The sequence below is a fragment of the Marmota flaviventris genome, chromosome 4 (assembly GCF_047511675.1).
Source record: "Marmota flaviventris isolate mMarFla1 chromosome 4, mMarFla1.hap1, whole genome shotgun sequence".
Taxonomy (NCBI): Eukaryota; Metazoa; Chordata; class Mammalia; order Rodentia; family Sciuridae; genus Marmota; species Marmota flaviventris.
In genome coordinates this window covers 127,988,094-128,004,394 of record NC_092501.1, presented here as the reverse complement: position 1 = coordinate 128,004,394, position 16,301 = coordinate 127,988,094, and the positions used below count along the sequence as shown (strand labels likewise).

Here is a 16,301-nt window from a genome sequence, read left to right as displayed (position 1 = left end):
TCTCCCCCCCCCCACTCCACCCTATCCAATCCAGTGAAACCCTCACTCATCCCCCAGCACTGTGGGTCAGCATTTGCATATCAGAACATTCAGCCTTTGTTTTTTTTTTTTTTTTAGGATTGGCTTATTTCACTTAGTGTGATAGTTTCCAGTTCCATCCATTTAGTGGCAAATGGCATAATTTTATTCTTCTTTATGGCCAAGTAATATTTCACTGGGTATATGTACCACTTTCTTTTTTATTCATTTATCTGTTGAAGGGCACCTAGGTTTGTTCCATAGCTTAGCTATTGTGAATTGAGGCACTCTAAACATTGATGTGGTCACATCACTATAGTATGATGATTTTAAGTCCTTTGGGTTTATACTGAGGAAGGGGATAAAGGGGTAAAATGGTGGTTCCATTCCAAATTTTCTGAGGAATCTCCATACTACTTTCCAGAGTGGTTGCACCGATTTGCAGTCCCACCAGCAATATATGAGTGTACCATTTTTTTTTTTTTTTTTGCTTTTTGTAAGACTTATATTCTAGAATTTTTACACTGTTTCATCTTTTTTTTTGGTTCCAGAGGTTGAACCGAAGTGTGCCTAACCATTGGGCCACATGCCTAGCCTCTTATTTTTCATTTTGAGACAGGGTCTCACTAGGTAGCTTACAACCTAAGTTGCTGAGGCTGACTTTGAACCTGTGATCCTCCTGCCTCATTATAACATGCGCCACCATGCCTAGCACATCGCTTCATTTCTGATCACAAGAATCTTGAAGTAAACAGAGTATAATCACTTAAGTCACTTTATGGATGAACTTAAATCAAAATGGGGATACTAATAGGATTTCTGTGGAAACTTAAATAAATGAGTTTATGGTAATTTTTTAATTTTAAAACAGGTAATTCACCTTGGCCCTTGTAGTTACCCAAAGCACCCTTACCAGGTTAGAGAAGGAAAGGCCAACTTCCCACAGAGGCACAAACTCCCAGACAAGACCCAGCAGCCACCTGAGGCTGGAAGGTCTCCAGAGAGGGGAATGTAAAATGACGATGAGACTAGCCAAAGGTATAGGTAGATCAGTAAATATAAAGAGACAAAGAAGGAAAAGAAGCAGTATTAAACAAAGTCAAGGAGCAAAGAACATTAAGCCTCAAGATTTCAAGAGACTGATTTGACAGGTCTAGAGGGCAAGACATAAGCACTAGACAGTGGGACTACACTGAGGGGTTATTGTGCCACAGAACAGCAGACCTTCCAATGAAACTCAAGCAAGTATGCTGGGAAGGCTGCACTTCTGGAGGCCCAGAAACAGTGACAAGAGCAGAAGAGCCTTTATTGTGCTGGATGGTGCTTACCAGGCAAGTGAGCCCTTACTGTGCCTAGCTGAAAGAAAGGGAGAGGGAGGCAAGCCATGTGTCATAGTTTTAAGAATTTTCTAGTGGTTCATGTTAATTGGAATTTAACTCAAAGTACTGCCCATGGGCAAAAGCACAGCCCAGGGTGTGAGCAGGAATACCAGCATCCTTTCGCCTCAATTCAGTCTCTGTGAACCCTCCAGCCCCAACCCCTCCACCTCCACCACTAGTCCCAAGGTGAAATGGTGGAGACAGGATGTGCTACTCTCTCAATTGTCTGTTCATTCTCAGAGTTGGAGGGCAAGTAGTATTTGAAGTTCTGCCTGTTTAGTTCCACACCAAAAAATAAGCAGAGGAAGGAGGTGGACAGAAAAGATGCTGGCAGCCTGAATCTTGCTAGGTCTTTATAGCCGTGTCTCTGGATTTGTAGGCCACTCCTCGACTTTTCAGCTCCTGCACAATTCCTTGGGGCAGACGACCAGTGACAGACACTGCATATACACCTGGCTTGAAGTTACTGACTCGCTGCCACTTGGAGACCCAGCTGTCCTCTGGACTCATCATTGCAATGATTCCATCAAAGGAAGAGCTGGTGCAGTCATATACCATCTCTCGATTACCCTTCATTTGTAGGTATGCATCACAATTATCACAACCGTCATATTCAAACTGGTCTATTGTCTTGACCAGAGAACACAGCAGACAAGCACGCAGATGTCGTAGGTCCTTGGGCACAGTCTCCAAAGCCATCCTCTAGGATACGAAGAACAGCAGAGTACACGGCCCATGAGTGTACCATTTTAAAGTGGGGAATGTTATGACACCTTCAGCAAAAAGAGAAAAACTTTTTGAAAGCTAGCGAATGAAAAATCTAAACGAAAGCTTTAAGATTTTTTGATCTGTCTGAATTTTTATGGGTACGTGTATATTGTGTGTTATGTCTTCATGATACCAGATCAACTTAGAAATAAAGGAGCACTCATAAATTGAATCCCACATGCTTTTAACTCAAATGTTTTAAAATAAGACTTGTCTTAATGTTGGTTTAAGAAAAATATCCAATAATCTTCTGAGCACTAACACACCTACCCAATATCATAAGGACAGTGGCTAGCTAGCTTGGTTTATGGCTCAAAGCTTCAAGGGTCTGAGTGATTCAAACCATTGCTGTGAAGAAATGAGACATGTTTTATAAAAGAATTATAGAACACGAGATGGGGAAACAGGTCAACAAAACTAATGGCTTAGATGGAATGAAAGGTTATAGAAAGTTATAAAAGGGGTTTAGAGAGGAAGTGAACCTTGTGGGAGATTTGATGCATGATCAAGTGGGCAACATTATTCATAGGTTATTCTAGAGGCTGAGCATTGACATTGAAGGCACATTGATGCAAAACTGCTTAAATGATAGTTTTCTTGTTGATCTTCTTTTAATAGGAAATTGTGATAGGAGTAGGGTTTCCTTGTTTTATCACCTCAGTTTTCTTTTTGGTCTAGAACTAAATTATTTATTTTAAAAGTTATGGATTTATTTTGCTCTTGTTGATTGTTTTTTGTTGTAAACTTTGTCCTAATGGAATAATTCTGGCCCACCATTCTGAGATGATACCCATCGCCTACCAAACAGAGAATTGAGCTCAAAGTGGGCCCCAGGTAAGCTTAGCTTGAGAACCACACCTTGGGAATAAACCTTCTCTTTTGCAAGACTTATCATTTCAGTGACTGGTATACTGTGTGGCATGGAAAATGGGCCCAGTTTGGTGACATTTATAAGCAAAGCACTCTTAGATCTCTTGTGATTATTTTGATGTTCAAATTAAGGTTGAAACTATTTAGCATTTGTGTGCTACGTTAAGTGCTTTTAGATCTTTTTGCCTTTATTCCTCTCAATGAATCATGAAGTAGATATTATTATTCTTTCTTTGCAGGTAAGGAAACAGGCTTGGGGAAACCAAATAACTTGCCTAAGTCCCCACAGCTGGTAAACAATGGCTCTAATCCCTGTAACTCTGAAGCTGACACTTCTCCCATTGTCAAAGAATTGGTTAAATTAGGCAATATGTTAGATGCCCATCAGGTTGATGTCCACAATCTCCTTTCTACTAGTCCCCCCAGGCACATGCTCGGCAATCCATCCACACAATTTTGTTAGGGGTTGCTATGCTGACCTTGACTCTCCTAAAGCATTGTTTTTGGTCTGGAGCAATTGATCCATGAGCAAGAAGTCAGTTCCTGCCAGGCGTGGTGGACAGTGCCTGTAATCCCAGCAGCTAGGGAGGCGGTGGCAGGAGGATTGAGAGTTCAAAGCCAACCTCAGCAACAGCCAGGTACTAAGCAACTCAGTGAGACTCTGTCTCTAAATAAAATACAAAACAGGGCTGGCGATGTGGCTCAGTGGTCAAGTGCCCCTGAGTTTAATCCCTAGTACCAAAAAAAAAAAAAAAAAGAAAAAAGAAAAAAAAAGAATTCAGTTCTTTCCCTGAGGTATCAGGTTTGCAAGTAAGAGCTGGGGATAAGCTGGATGTGTGCGCTAGAATGTATGTATCTGGAAGTGGTGATATCCTTGTCCCACCATGTGAGTGGAATGTAGGAGGCTGGTCTGCAGTAATGGGAAGAGTGGAATAGAGGTCTAGGGAGGAGGAGAGGAGTGGTGCAGAGAGGGGCCTCCAGCTTCCCTCCAGGGCTCTCTCCAGTGTGGTTCCATTCCTGGGGTTGGCTGCATCACTCTCTTGGAGTTTTGTGAGACCCTAGATCTTCACAATGAATTCGTCTTTTTCACTTAAGATGGTTTGAAGTAGATTACTTTTATTGTAACCAAGAGCCCTAACTATTAATAATATAGGATTTATTGAAAAGCCACTGGAGCTGTTCACAAAAGGGAAAGAGGAATGGTACCTGTGTGGGGCAGGTGGAGAGCAGGTGAATCAGAGTTATCAACAACAGGCCCCATGCAGTGACATGGCCCTGTCTCCTCATCTGTGTCCACATTGGAGCTTCACATTCCCCAAGAAGAGACGCAGATAAGCACCTCCGTGCCTCTGTCCATCCCTGTTGTTGGCTGGGGTTGTGTGGGATCTTTCCTGGAGAAAAGGGAGAAGTACTAGCTGAGAAGACAGGAAGCCACTCTGTGCCTGGACCTGATTTGTTCCCTGAAAACACTTTGCACATCAGTGTATTAGCTGCTTGGCTGCCAGAGGAAAGAAAGTTATGCCTGTACCTGAAGTACAATCTCTTACCAAGAAATATAAAGCCCGGAGCAGAGGAATCTGGAAAATTATCCCCAACCCTTGACATCTTTCTGTCCTTCCACTCTGGAAAGATCCGCTTTAGCATCCTGACACACTCACCTGTGGTGTGTTCTTCTTGAGCAAAGCATGTCAGTACTCTGTAAAGTGGAGATAATAACTTTATCCACCTTATAAAGTTGTCAGCATTCAGTGAGGTTGTGTTTGTAAAATGCCTTGTTTAGAACTGGCACCTAGAAAGGGCATCACAGATGGTAACTGATCATTATTTTCACTTGCACATGCTTCAGTTATGGTCTCAGAGTTCTCAGCTGTCTTGAATACTAAACACAGAGGCCTGAGAGCTCTGACTTGAGCTCCCTAATCAGAATCTTCCTTATTCCTCACTGTTTTGAGACTGAAGTCCTCCTCCCCAGAATCCCCTGTCTTAAATTAAAAAAAAAAAAACCCAAAAACCTCTCTCTCTCTCTCTCTCTCTCTCTCTCTCTCACACACACACACACACACACACACACTGGGCACAGTGGTGCATGACTGTAATCCCAGTGACTCAGGAGGCTAAGGCAGGAGGATCGCAAGTTCAAGTCCAGACTCAGCAGTTAGCAAGGCCCTAAGCAACTTCACAAGACCCTGTCTTGAAATAAAAAATAAAAAGGGCTAAGGTTGTGGCTCAGTGGTTAAGTGCCCCTGGGTTCAATCCCCAGTACTAATAAATAAATATACATTCAGAAAAAAATTATAATTATATAATATAAATTAAAAAAATCTTTTGAAGTTTCTCTCTCTCTCTCTCTCTCTCTCTCTCTGTGTGTGTGTGTGTGTGCGTGTGTGTATATATATAATTTTTTTTCATATAATCACTATTAGGAAAAATATCTAGGACATTTCCAGCATCCTACAAGGTTCCTCAACATCTCCTTCCAGTTTATGCCCACCTCTCTCCAAGAGGTAGTTCCTGTTCTGACCTCTTTTCACCACTGATTGCAGTTTCCACTTCTTGAAGCTAATGAAATCATAATGTAGGTTTTTGGTGCCTATCTACTTTCATTCAACGTTATATCTGTGTTGTTGGATATAAAAGTAGTTTCTTCTTCTATTGATATGTAATAACATGAATATGCCACTGTTTGCTTAGCTTTTGTACGTCAATGAGCATTTGGGTTGTGTCTACATCTTGCCTCTTGTGAGCACAGGACTTCTGGAGGAGAGATGCACTTGCTTTTTTGGGACAAAAGACTGCAGTGGAATTGCTGGGTCATGGGGTCTGCAAAAGTTAGCTTTTGCAGATTTGATCATACAGTTTTTCTGAGCCTCATTTGAACCCAGAGACTTTGCCCCAGGGAGCCTCTGATTCCTCAGCTTCTTTCCATTGCTGGGAGAGGAGAGGAAGGGTATCAACTGGGAGCTAAATGGCAGCTTAGTTGGAAGTCTGTGGGAACTGGCAGGGATCCCAGGAGCCACTGCAGCCTCGACCTATGGCCTCCACAGGTCAGGCAGGGTAAGGCAGGTGACTCTTGAACTTTGTGAGAAAGCCAAATCCCAGAGAAGTGACTTGTCCCATTCAGGCCAGGCCAGGAAAGAGCTCCAATGGCTCCATCCCAAGCTCAGTGTGAGACAAGGCAAATCAACAAAACTTGATCTGTCTGGATAAACCCACGGGGAAGTGTGTGGTTTCAGCTGTCAGTCCTCCAACAGAGGATCCCTACAGGGCACTGGGAAGCATGTTCCAGTTCACCTGTGTATTCTCACTTCAGAAGATCCAACAGGAAATGTGCTAAATGTGCTTTGGTTCTGATGGTGGCATCTCTGCCAAACTTGAGGATGGACATACGTTCTGATACTTAGTTTTCACAGTTATCAGAATTTGTTTTTTGAACAAGATATTTTAGCTCTTTTCACTGCACATATTTATTTTCCCAACTGTTCTCTTTTGCCAAACAGAAGCTTTACAAAGTGTCTCAGAATTTGTAATGGCAAAACTTTTTAAAGTGAATTAGGTTTTATAAGTTAAGCTAACACAACATAATTACTCTGATAAATTAAAAGTTCCTGGCTTTGTTGTTGCCTGAATAATTTCTACCCTAAATTATTTAGCTCTTTCTGTCAGTCTCCTTGGAGCGGTTGCCAGAAAAGAACAGGGGTCCCAGACCAGTTCTGTTATTTTAGGGATGATGTATACAACCTTTTTCAGACAAATGGACATTAAGGTAAATCTAAAATATTGTTATTTAGTTTAGAGTTAGAAACTTTGTATTTTCTTCCTTACTAGTATTCATTTAAAAAGAAAAGTCTTTTTTGGCATTCCTCCAGAGAACTCTGTTCTCATATTATAGTCAAAATGGCTGGGTTCAAATCCTGCATTTGCCATCTGCTAGCTTCTGATCTCCAAACAGGTGTTTCCACATCTGTGGAAGTTCAGATACTATTCTAGGGTGCTATGCACTTAAGCAACAACAATAATGAAGGTTTCTGCTAATTAAATGTCAGTAATTGTTAGATTGACATCCATAAATTATTTGTATTAAATTTCCACCATTTTAGAACTTTGTGTGATTTATATAATGTCACTTCTGTCAGTTCAGGGTTTACCCAATAATGATGAACATGAAGGACCTCGTAAGTGTTAGAAACTGTGTGTGTTCTGGCCCTGGCTCCTGGGAAAGCTGGGAAAGCAAGGAGCTGACAATTTCAGCTTCCCAATGAGGGGGTGGATATTCTCCCGTATTAGTTTGCTACAGCTGCTGTAACAAAATACCAAACTACTGATGGCTTCAATAAAAGAAATTTATTCTGTCACAGTTCTGGATGTAGGAAAAATTTCCAATCTGTGACACTTTAATGATGTATCCTTAATAATCGTCACAGTCTTATGTGGGCTACAGATTGTTTTTTATGAATATTAACCAAAATGGATTGAAGAAACTGAAGCTATAACACTTTCAGAGCTGGTAAGAACCTGAGAGCTTGACCCAATTCTTTATTCCTGGGAAAATAAAACACAGAGGGTCCAGAGAAGCTTTGTGACTTGTCTAAGTTCATGCAGCAAAGACAGAACAAACCCTAGGGACTCCTTGTCCAGGGCTCTTCCTCCAGGACCCACACCCTCTATTATGTATTTTTTTTTTTAACAGCTGGGTTCCTTCCAGGTCCAAGCACCTTCTTCACTTTTGCACAAATCCCAGCCCTGTTTCTGATTATTTAATAGGATTGTCCCCAGAAGACCTGACACCCACATGCTGTAGCCTTGGGTGACAGCCAGATGCTGGCTGGCAGGCAGCTGTTTGTCCTGAGATTGCTCTGAGGGTTGATGGGCAGTCCTGGCCCTGGCTGTGGGGCAAGGGTGATTTAGGAGACATGCAGAGTCAGCTCCTGGAAGGGCCAGTTTTCCTTAAGAAAGAAGGAGAGGACCCTGGAAGGACAAGCCACAGGCTTTCTCCCCTGGAGATGGACATAAATAAAGAGCATTTTCAAAAGGAATATTTAGCGGGGGGTGGGGGGGGGCTGGGGGGATCTTTATGCTTTGTTTTCTGCTAGGAGCACGATCCTGGTGTCCAGCTTTCATTTTTGTCACTTGGAAATGAGGGCCCTGGGCTTCCCGGATGGAAGGCTACCTTCCCAGAGTGGCTGGTAGTGCTTCAGTGCCCTGTGGCTAGATGTGTGTGGGACTTAGATTTTTAAGATGTTGAGATAGAATATTTAATCTTTCTTTCATTTTAACGTGGTCAGTGGGTAAGGATCTATGAGCATAGAATGGCTTCGGAAGATGGTCATCTCTGACAGGGTGTTCATTATAAAAATATGACAAGCCCCAGATCTGTCTGTCCTTTTCACCCTTTCCCTAGCTTCCTTCTCCCCCAATTTCATCATATTTTTATCCAGAGATGGAGCTTGGATTTGAGAGCCCTCCCATTTCCATGCTTTTCTAGGCATATCTAAGAATATTAAGAGCATGCTTTGAAACCTGTTCTCTTCCAGTGAGTTAATCAAGGCCCTAGGGAAGGAAGTCATTCCAATGTTTTAGTGGTTCTTTTTTCCTTCCTCAGTTGTCTTCCCCTTGGAGTTGGGGAATTCCTCATAGGGAACGGCTCCTCCTTCCCCTCTGTAGGCACGGCTGATCTAAGTATATGGATTTCTACACATTACCTTTCTTCCTTCATATGCCTACTGGTGGCTTATTACCCTCCAGGAGAGACTGGGAGAGTTGAGATTCCTGTCACATGTGAGAAGGGAGATCTTGTGTTTTTGGCTGAAGTTGGATTTTCGATTGATCTGTCCTCCCCACCACCTCCCAATCTCTATGACCTTGGTGAATTAAATGTGCTTTGCCAGGGCCTCTTATTGTAATGGGCATTCAGTCAATGTTTGTTATATTGAGTTGCATTTGATGCGCCAAGGCATAGAGCCTGAGCGAATTGGCAGAACATCAGAAGAACCAGAGGATGTTCCGGGGCTTCCTGTTGAGGAAGTCCCCTTGCTGGACAATTTAAGGTTAACAATTGGTCTGTTACCATATGTGTTGATTTTCTAGGGGTGCTGTAACAATAGACCACAGCCTGGGGAGCTTCAACACAGGGATTTATGTCTCACAGCTCTGGGTGCTAGAAATCCAAGATCAAGGTGATAGTAGGTTGGTTCTCATGAGATCTCTCACCTTGGTTTGCAGGTGGTTGCTTTGTTGCTGTGTCCTCACATGACCTTTCAGCTATAGGTGCACATCCCTGGTGTTTCTCTTTGTGTCCTAATTTCTTCTTATAAGGACACAGTCGGAGTGGATAAAGACCCATTCATATGACCTTAACCGTAATGCCCCTTTAAAGCCTCCTATCTCCAAAAAGATTCACATTCTGAGATACTGGGGAACAGGGCCTCAGCAGATGAAATTTGGGGATGATGGGACAAAAATTATTCAATCTATATGCCATATTTTTTTTTCTTGTTTTGTTTTTGGTATTTCCTACATCAAGAAGTCAGAGACTACCTTTTGGTATGATATCTGACTTCATTTATATAACATGATAAATAGTACTGTTTTTTCATATGCATTTCTCTGATGCATCTCAAAAATATTTGCATACCCCAAGACATTAGCAGATTTCTATATACAATATTCACTAGAGAAATAGTAGTTACTTCTGAAATCTATAATGCCCTTTTCTTGCAGTTATTTTTTGAAATATCTGAAATAATTAGGATGCACTTAGTGATAATTAGCATATAGTAAATGCCCGATAAATATTTGTGAAAAGGATAAAGAAATAATAAGAGCATTTATATAATCTGTACAATATGGTATGTGGTATTTCATCATTTTAGCTACAAATTATTGAGTATTATAACAATCTTACTAGGTGGGTAAAATATGATGGCCCAATAATAAATAAATTTTAATGCTGCATTGTTAGTAATTCACAAAACAAATTTTTGAAAACAGACACTGTGATGTGTGGATTTTGTTAACTATTATATTATGAATGAATGAAGTTAAGTAAATGAATAATTGGAACTACATACTTGCTTAGGGTGCCTATCATTCATTGTTAATAAAACATTTAGCTATATAAAATTTTACTATTGTATACCACATTATGATTTAATGAAATTTTGATAAAATCTATATTAATAATGTTGAAGTCTGTTATTGAGTCTTATATCAGTTTATGATATGTGAATAAACAAAAAAAAGGCAGAGACTATTAAGTAAGAATTGACTTTAGACATCTAGTTCCCCGCCAGTTTCTTTACAGATAAGAAACTGACTGCATTAAAGAAGAGAAACTGAAACTTCTTAATGTTCATAGTTATGATGCCATCGTATGCAGGGACCAGGGTTATCCAGGAGGCAGAGTGAGTAATGGGAACTCATAGGTAAGAGGTTCTAATGTGGTTTCTGTGGAGAGGAACAGGTGAGGCAGGGCAAATGGCTTTGGTTTGTTGAGTCTGAATGATTTCAGTGGACTCTGGGGTGTAGGGATTTTCTCTGTCTGGCTCCTTACTGGGGGTGATTCGGGTAGGGAAAAGGTAGCTCCAAGAGTGGAATTCAGACGGAGGAGGTGGTAGGGGAATGGGCTATGGATTCCCTGGAAAGTGCATTTGCAGGCTGAGTTATTTACTGGCTCTAGGAATTGGCTAACCTGGGGAGGGCAGTCCCTATGGGGTCAATGAGGCCTCAGATGGCAAACATCAGAAACACATAAAATATATGTGTTTAATATATATTAAATGTATAATTACCACAGCAGTGAGAGCCCAGGAGTAGCATGTCTTTTCCTTTGTACTCTGTGACTGGAACATAAAAGACATTCAATATTTGCTTATGGAATGAGTGAATTTCTTATTTCCTCACACCACTCAACCTGATCACACCTTGCCATTGGTCTGATTATTGAGAGGCCACCAATGGTTACATGCGGACTTGCGAGGTAAGAACTCCAGGTCGCCACTTCTTTTCTCTATTCTGAACATCTTTTCAGTGCCTACTCCATGCCGGGCATTAGACAGGCGCATACTCCCTGTTCTCAAGGAGGTCAACGCGATGCTACAGAGCTGGGGTATTATTTGTCTTTTCCATTGACATCATAGTTTGGGTAAAATAGAGACTTGAAGTTCCAGTGCTTGCACATACTAGGCTTTTTAAGTTGTGTTGAGAGGTTAGCTTGGCGTGTGTCCTTCTGATGTCTTGAGGAAACTCTGGCATCGTGGTGCAGAGGGTCAGATGAGAAAGTCTGCCTCGCCTGATCCTTTGTGGTTTGTGACTGGAAATCCATTTTGAGTCTCAATTTCCAGGCTAGTTGCAGCTTCAGTATCCTCCAGTGTTGTCTGTTTTAGGGGGAAAAGACTGAGTCTTTTCATGACAGTCCTGCACTTATTGCTCACATTCTCAAATTAATACGCTGGGTTTTAAAAATATAATTTTCATTATGATATCAGGGAGGGATAAATCTTGTGCCAAGAACCTTTTTTGGATATATATTGCTGGGATTGTGCAGTTCTGTCTGTGATGAAGCTGGGGTTGGGCCAGGAGGAGAGGGAAGCAAGGATGAGTCTGGGCTTTGTTCCTGTGGAGGAGAAGAGGTGGTGGATAGATTCATACACATTGATGAATATATTTATACACAGATACAGTTCTTCACTTTTTCTCAACATTTTGCCATTTTTAATTTAGAGCAATCACTTTTACATAATTGAAAGAACACTCTGTAAATGTCATAAAGTTAAATCCTTTAGTCCAAAATATTCTTTATCTACATACTACCTACCCAGTTCCTGGTAGCCTGTATTCTGCTTTCTGTCTCTATGAATTTGACTACTTAGGTGCCTCCTATAAGTGGAATTATATAATATTTGTCCTATTTTATTTTGGCAGTAGTAACCATTTGTATCTTTTTTTAAAAAAAAATTAAATTTGTTCTAACTTGTTATACATGACAGTAGAATGCTTTTTGACACATTGTACACAAATGAAGCCAAATTCTCATTCCTCTGGCTGTACATGGTGCAGAATCACACCAGTAGGGTAATCGTACATGTATATAGGGTAATAGTGTCTGTCTCATTCTAAAGTCCTTCCCATCCCCACGCCCCACCCTTCCTCTCCCTCCCCTCTGCATAATCCAAAGTTCCTTCATTCTTCCCCACCCCCACTATGGATCAGCATCTACTTATCAGAGAAAACATTTGGCCTTTGGTTTTTTTTGAGAGTAGCTAATTTCACTTAGCATGATATTATCTACCTGCAAATACCATGATTCCATTCTTCAAGGCTGAATAATAGTCCATTGTACCACATTTTCTTTATCTATTCATCTTTTGAAGGGCAAATAGCTATTTTGAATAGTTTAGCTATTGTGAATTGTGCTGTTATAAACATTGATGTGGCCGTGTTACTGTAGTATACTGATTTCAAGTCTTTTGGGTATAAACTGAGGAGTGGGTCAAATGGTGGTTCCATTCCAAGTTTTCTGGGGAATCTCCATACTGCTTTCCATAATGGTTGTACCAATTTGCAGTCCCACCAGCAATGTATGAGCATACCTCTTTCCTCACATCCTTGCCAATACTTAAGTGTTGCTTGTGTTCTTGATAATTGCCATTCTGACTGGTGTGAGATGAAATCTTGGAATAGTTTTGATTTGCATTTTTCTAATTGTTAGACATGATAAACATTTTTTTCATACATTTATTGATCAATTATATTTCTTCTTCTGTGAAGTGTCTCCTCAGTTCCTTAGCCCATTTATTGATTGGATTTTATTTTGTTTTATTTTTTGGTGTTAAGTTTTTTGAGTTCTTTATATATCCTAGAGATAAGTGCTCTATCTGAGGTGCATGTGGTAAATTTTTTTTTCCATTCTGTAGGCTCTCTCTTCATATTATTGATTGTTTCCTTTGCTGAGAAGAAGCTTTTTAGTTTGAATCCATCCCATTTATTGATTCTTAATTTTACATTTGGTGCTTTAGGAGTCTTGTTAAGGTGTTGAGAGCCACTGCCGAAGGGGCCCCAGCAAACTTTCAGACTGCCAGCTGATGATTGGCTCACAGAGGCCCTAGCAACATCTAGCTGATTGGCTCCTCTTCGGTGATGCTCATTGGGCTGTTTCCCTGCCCTTTCAGACCACGGAGCTGCTCACTGGGGGACTTTTTTGGCTCTGCCCACGAGACCCAGCCAATCGGCCTCAAGAGCAGGAGGATTGTGGGAGGTGGAGAGAGGCTTGGTTGGAGAGAGAGGCTGGTGGGAAGCCGGTGGTGGCAGTTGGGGCTCTGAGGGTTTTTCCTGAGAGGCTGTTTTGTTTGGCATGTGTGGTTCTAAAAATAAAGTTAGTTTCTTTTGACAAGTGGCTCCTGATTGTGCCCAGCCAGACTGCGGCATTAAGGAAGTCAGGTCCTAAGCTCACACAATGAAGATTTGGTCCTATATTTTCTCCTATTAGGTGGAGGGTCTCTGTTCTAGTGCCTAAGTCTTTGATCCACTTTGAGTTTATTTTTGTGAGAGACAGAGGTTTAATTTTCATTTTGCTACATATGGATTTCTAGTTTTCCCAGCACCATTTGTTGAAGAGGCTATCTTTTCTCCAATATGTTTTTGGCACCTTTGTCTAGTATGAGATAACTGTATTTATGTGGGTTTGTCTCTGTGTATTTTTTTTTTTTTTTTGGTACTGGGGATTGAGCTCATTGGCACTCAACCACTGAGCCACATCCCCAGGCCCATTTTGTATTTTATTTAGAGAAGTCTCACTGAGTTGTTTAGTGCCTTGCCATTGCTGAGGCTGGCTTTGAACTCACCATCCTCCTGTCTCAATCTCCCGAGACACGTGCTACCATGCTCAGCTGTGTCTTCTATTTTGTACCAGTTGTCTATATGTCTATTTTGATACCCATACTATGCTATTTTTGTTAGTATTGCTCTATAGTATAGTTTAAGGTCTGATATTGTAATGCCTCCTGTTTCACTCTTCTTGCTAAAGTTGCTTGGCTATTCTGGGTTTCTTGTTTTTCAAATGAATTTCATGATTGCTTTTTCTAGTTCCATGAAGAATGTCATTGGGATTTTAATAGGAATTGCATTAAATCTGTATAACACTTTGGTAGTATGGCCATTTTGACTATATTAATTCTGCCTATCTAAGAGCATGGGAGATCTTTCTATCTTCCAAGTTAGTTGTCTTCAATTTCTTTCTTTAGTATTCTGTAGTTTTCCTTGCAGAGGTCTTTCACCTCTTTTGTTAGGTTGATTTCCTTGTATTTTATTTTTTGTTTGAGGCTATTGTGAATCAGGTAATTTCCTAATTTCTCTTGATGTGGATTCATTGCTTATGTATAGAAATGCATTTGATTTATGGATATTGATTTTATATTGTGTTACATTGCTGAGTTTGTTTATGAGTTCTAGAAGTTTTCTGGTGGAATTGTTTGGATCTTCTAAATAAGAATCATGTCATCAGCAAATAGTGACAGTTTGAGTTCTTCTTTTCCTATTCATATCCTTTTAATTTCTTGCATCTTCCTGATTGTTCTGGCTAGAGTTTCAAGAAGTGGAGAAAGAGGGCATCTTTGTCTTGTTCCAGTTTTTAGAGGGAATGCTTTCAATTTTTTCTCCATTTAGAATGATGTTGGCCTTGGGTTTCGCATACATATCTTTTATAATGTTGAGGTATGTTCCTACTATCCCTAGTTTTTCTAGTGTTTTGAACATAAATGGATGCTGTATTTTATCAAATGCTTTTTCTGCATCTATTGAGATCATCATATGATTATTGTCTTTAAGTCTATTGATGTGATGTATTACATTTATTGATTTCCATATGTTGAACCAATCTTGCATCCCTGGGATGAACCCTACTTGATTGTGGTGCACTATATCTTTTTAAATATGTTTTTGTATGCAATTTGCCAGAATTTTATTGAGAATTTTTGCATTTATGCTCATCAGGGGTATTGGTCTGAAATTTTCTTTCCTTGTTGTGTTTTTGACTTGTTTTGGTATCAGGGTGATACTAGCCTCATAGAATGAGTTTGGAAGTGCTCCCTCCTTTTCTATTTCATGGAATAATTTGAGAAGTATTGGTGTTCATTCTTCTTTGAAGGTCTTATAGAAATCAACTGAGAATCCATCTGGTCCTGGGCTTTTCTTGGTTGGAACCTTTTGATGGTGTCTTCTATTTCATTGCTTGAAATTGATCTGTTTAAATTGTGTATGTCTTCCTGATTTAGTTTGGATAGATTAGGTTTTTCTAGAAAATTTTCAATGTCTTTGAGATTTTCTATTTTATTGGAGTGTAAATTTTCAAAATAGTTTCTAATTATCTTCTGTATTTCAGTAGTGTCCATCGTGATGTTTCCTTTTTCATCAAGAATTTTAGTAATTTGAGTTTTCTCTGTCTTTCTGTTTATTAGTGTAGCTAAGAGTTTGTCAATTTTGTTTATTTTTTCAAAGAACTAACTTTTCATTTTGTCAATTTTTTGAATTTTTGTTGTTTCAATTTTATTGATTTCAGCTCCCATTTTAATTTTTTACTGTCTTCTACTCTTTTGGTATTGATTTGTTCTTCTTTTTCTAGGATTTTGAGATGTAGTGTTAGGCCATTTATTTGTTGACTTTTTATTCTTTTAATGAATGACTCAATGCAATGAACTTTCCTCACAGCATTGCCTTCGTAGTGTTCAATAGCATGCTATTTAGTCTCCAGGTGTTGGAGTAGTTTTTTATTTTATCATTGATTTCTAGTTTCATTCTGTTATGATCTGATAGAATGCAGGGTAGTATTTCTTTCTTTTTTTTGTATTTGCTGATAGTTGCTTTGTGTCATAACATATGGTCTATTTTAGAGAAGAATCCATGTGCATTCACTCAATGATGTATGAAATATTCTCCATATGTCTATCAAGTCTAAACCATTGATTAAATTATTTAGTTCTATAGTTTCTTTGTTTAGTTTTTGTTTGGAAGATCTATCCAGTGGTGAGAGAGGTATGTCACCCAGTATTACTGTGTTGTGGTCTATTTGATTCTTGAAATTGAGAAGGGTTTATTTGATGTACCTAGATGCTTCATTGTTTGGGGCATATATATTTAGGATTATTATGTCGGTGATGTATGAATCCCTTAAGCAGTAGGAAATGTTCTTCTTTATCCCTTCTGACAAACTTTGGCTTGAAGTCTACTTTATCTTATATGAGAATGGAAACCCCTGCTTGTTTATGTAATCCATGT

At 39.8% G+C, this 16,301-nt stretch overlaps 1 protein-coding gene across 1 annotated transcript; it reads right to left on the bottom strand.

The window, feature by feature from the left end:
• Positions 1–1,580: 1,580 nt before the first annotated feature.
• On the bottom strand, positions 1,581–2,121 carry LOC114087360 (transcription elongation factor SPT4-A-like). Its single transcript, XM_027928793.2, has one exon. It carries the CDS (start codon positions 2,094–2,096, stop codon positions 1,743–1,745), a length of 354 nt encoding a protein of 117 aa, XP_027784594.1. The 5' UTR covers positions 2,097–2,121; the 3' UTR covers positions 1,581–1,742.
• Positions 2,122–16,301: the final 14,180 nt, after the last annotated feature.

Excerpts from the sequence above, each read along its gene's own strand:
- LOC114087360 (XM_027928793.2), bottom strand. The coding sequence starts at position 2,096 with ATGGCTTTGGAGACTGTGCCCAAGGACCTACGACATCTGCGTGCTTGT.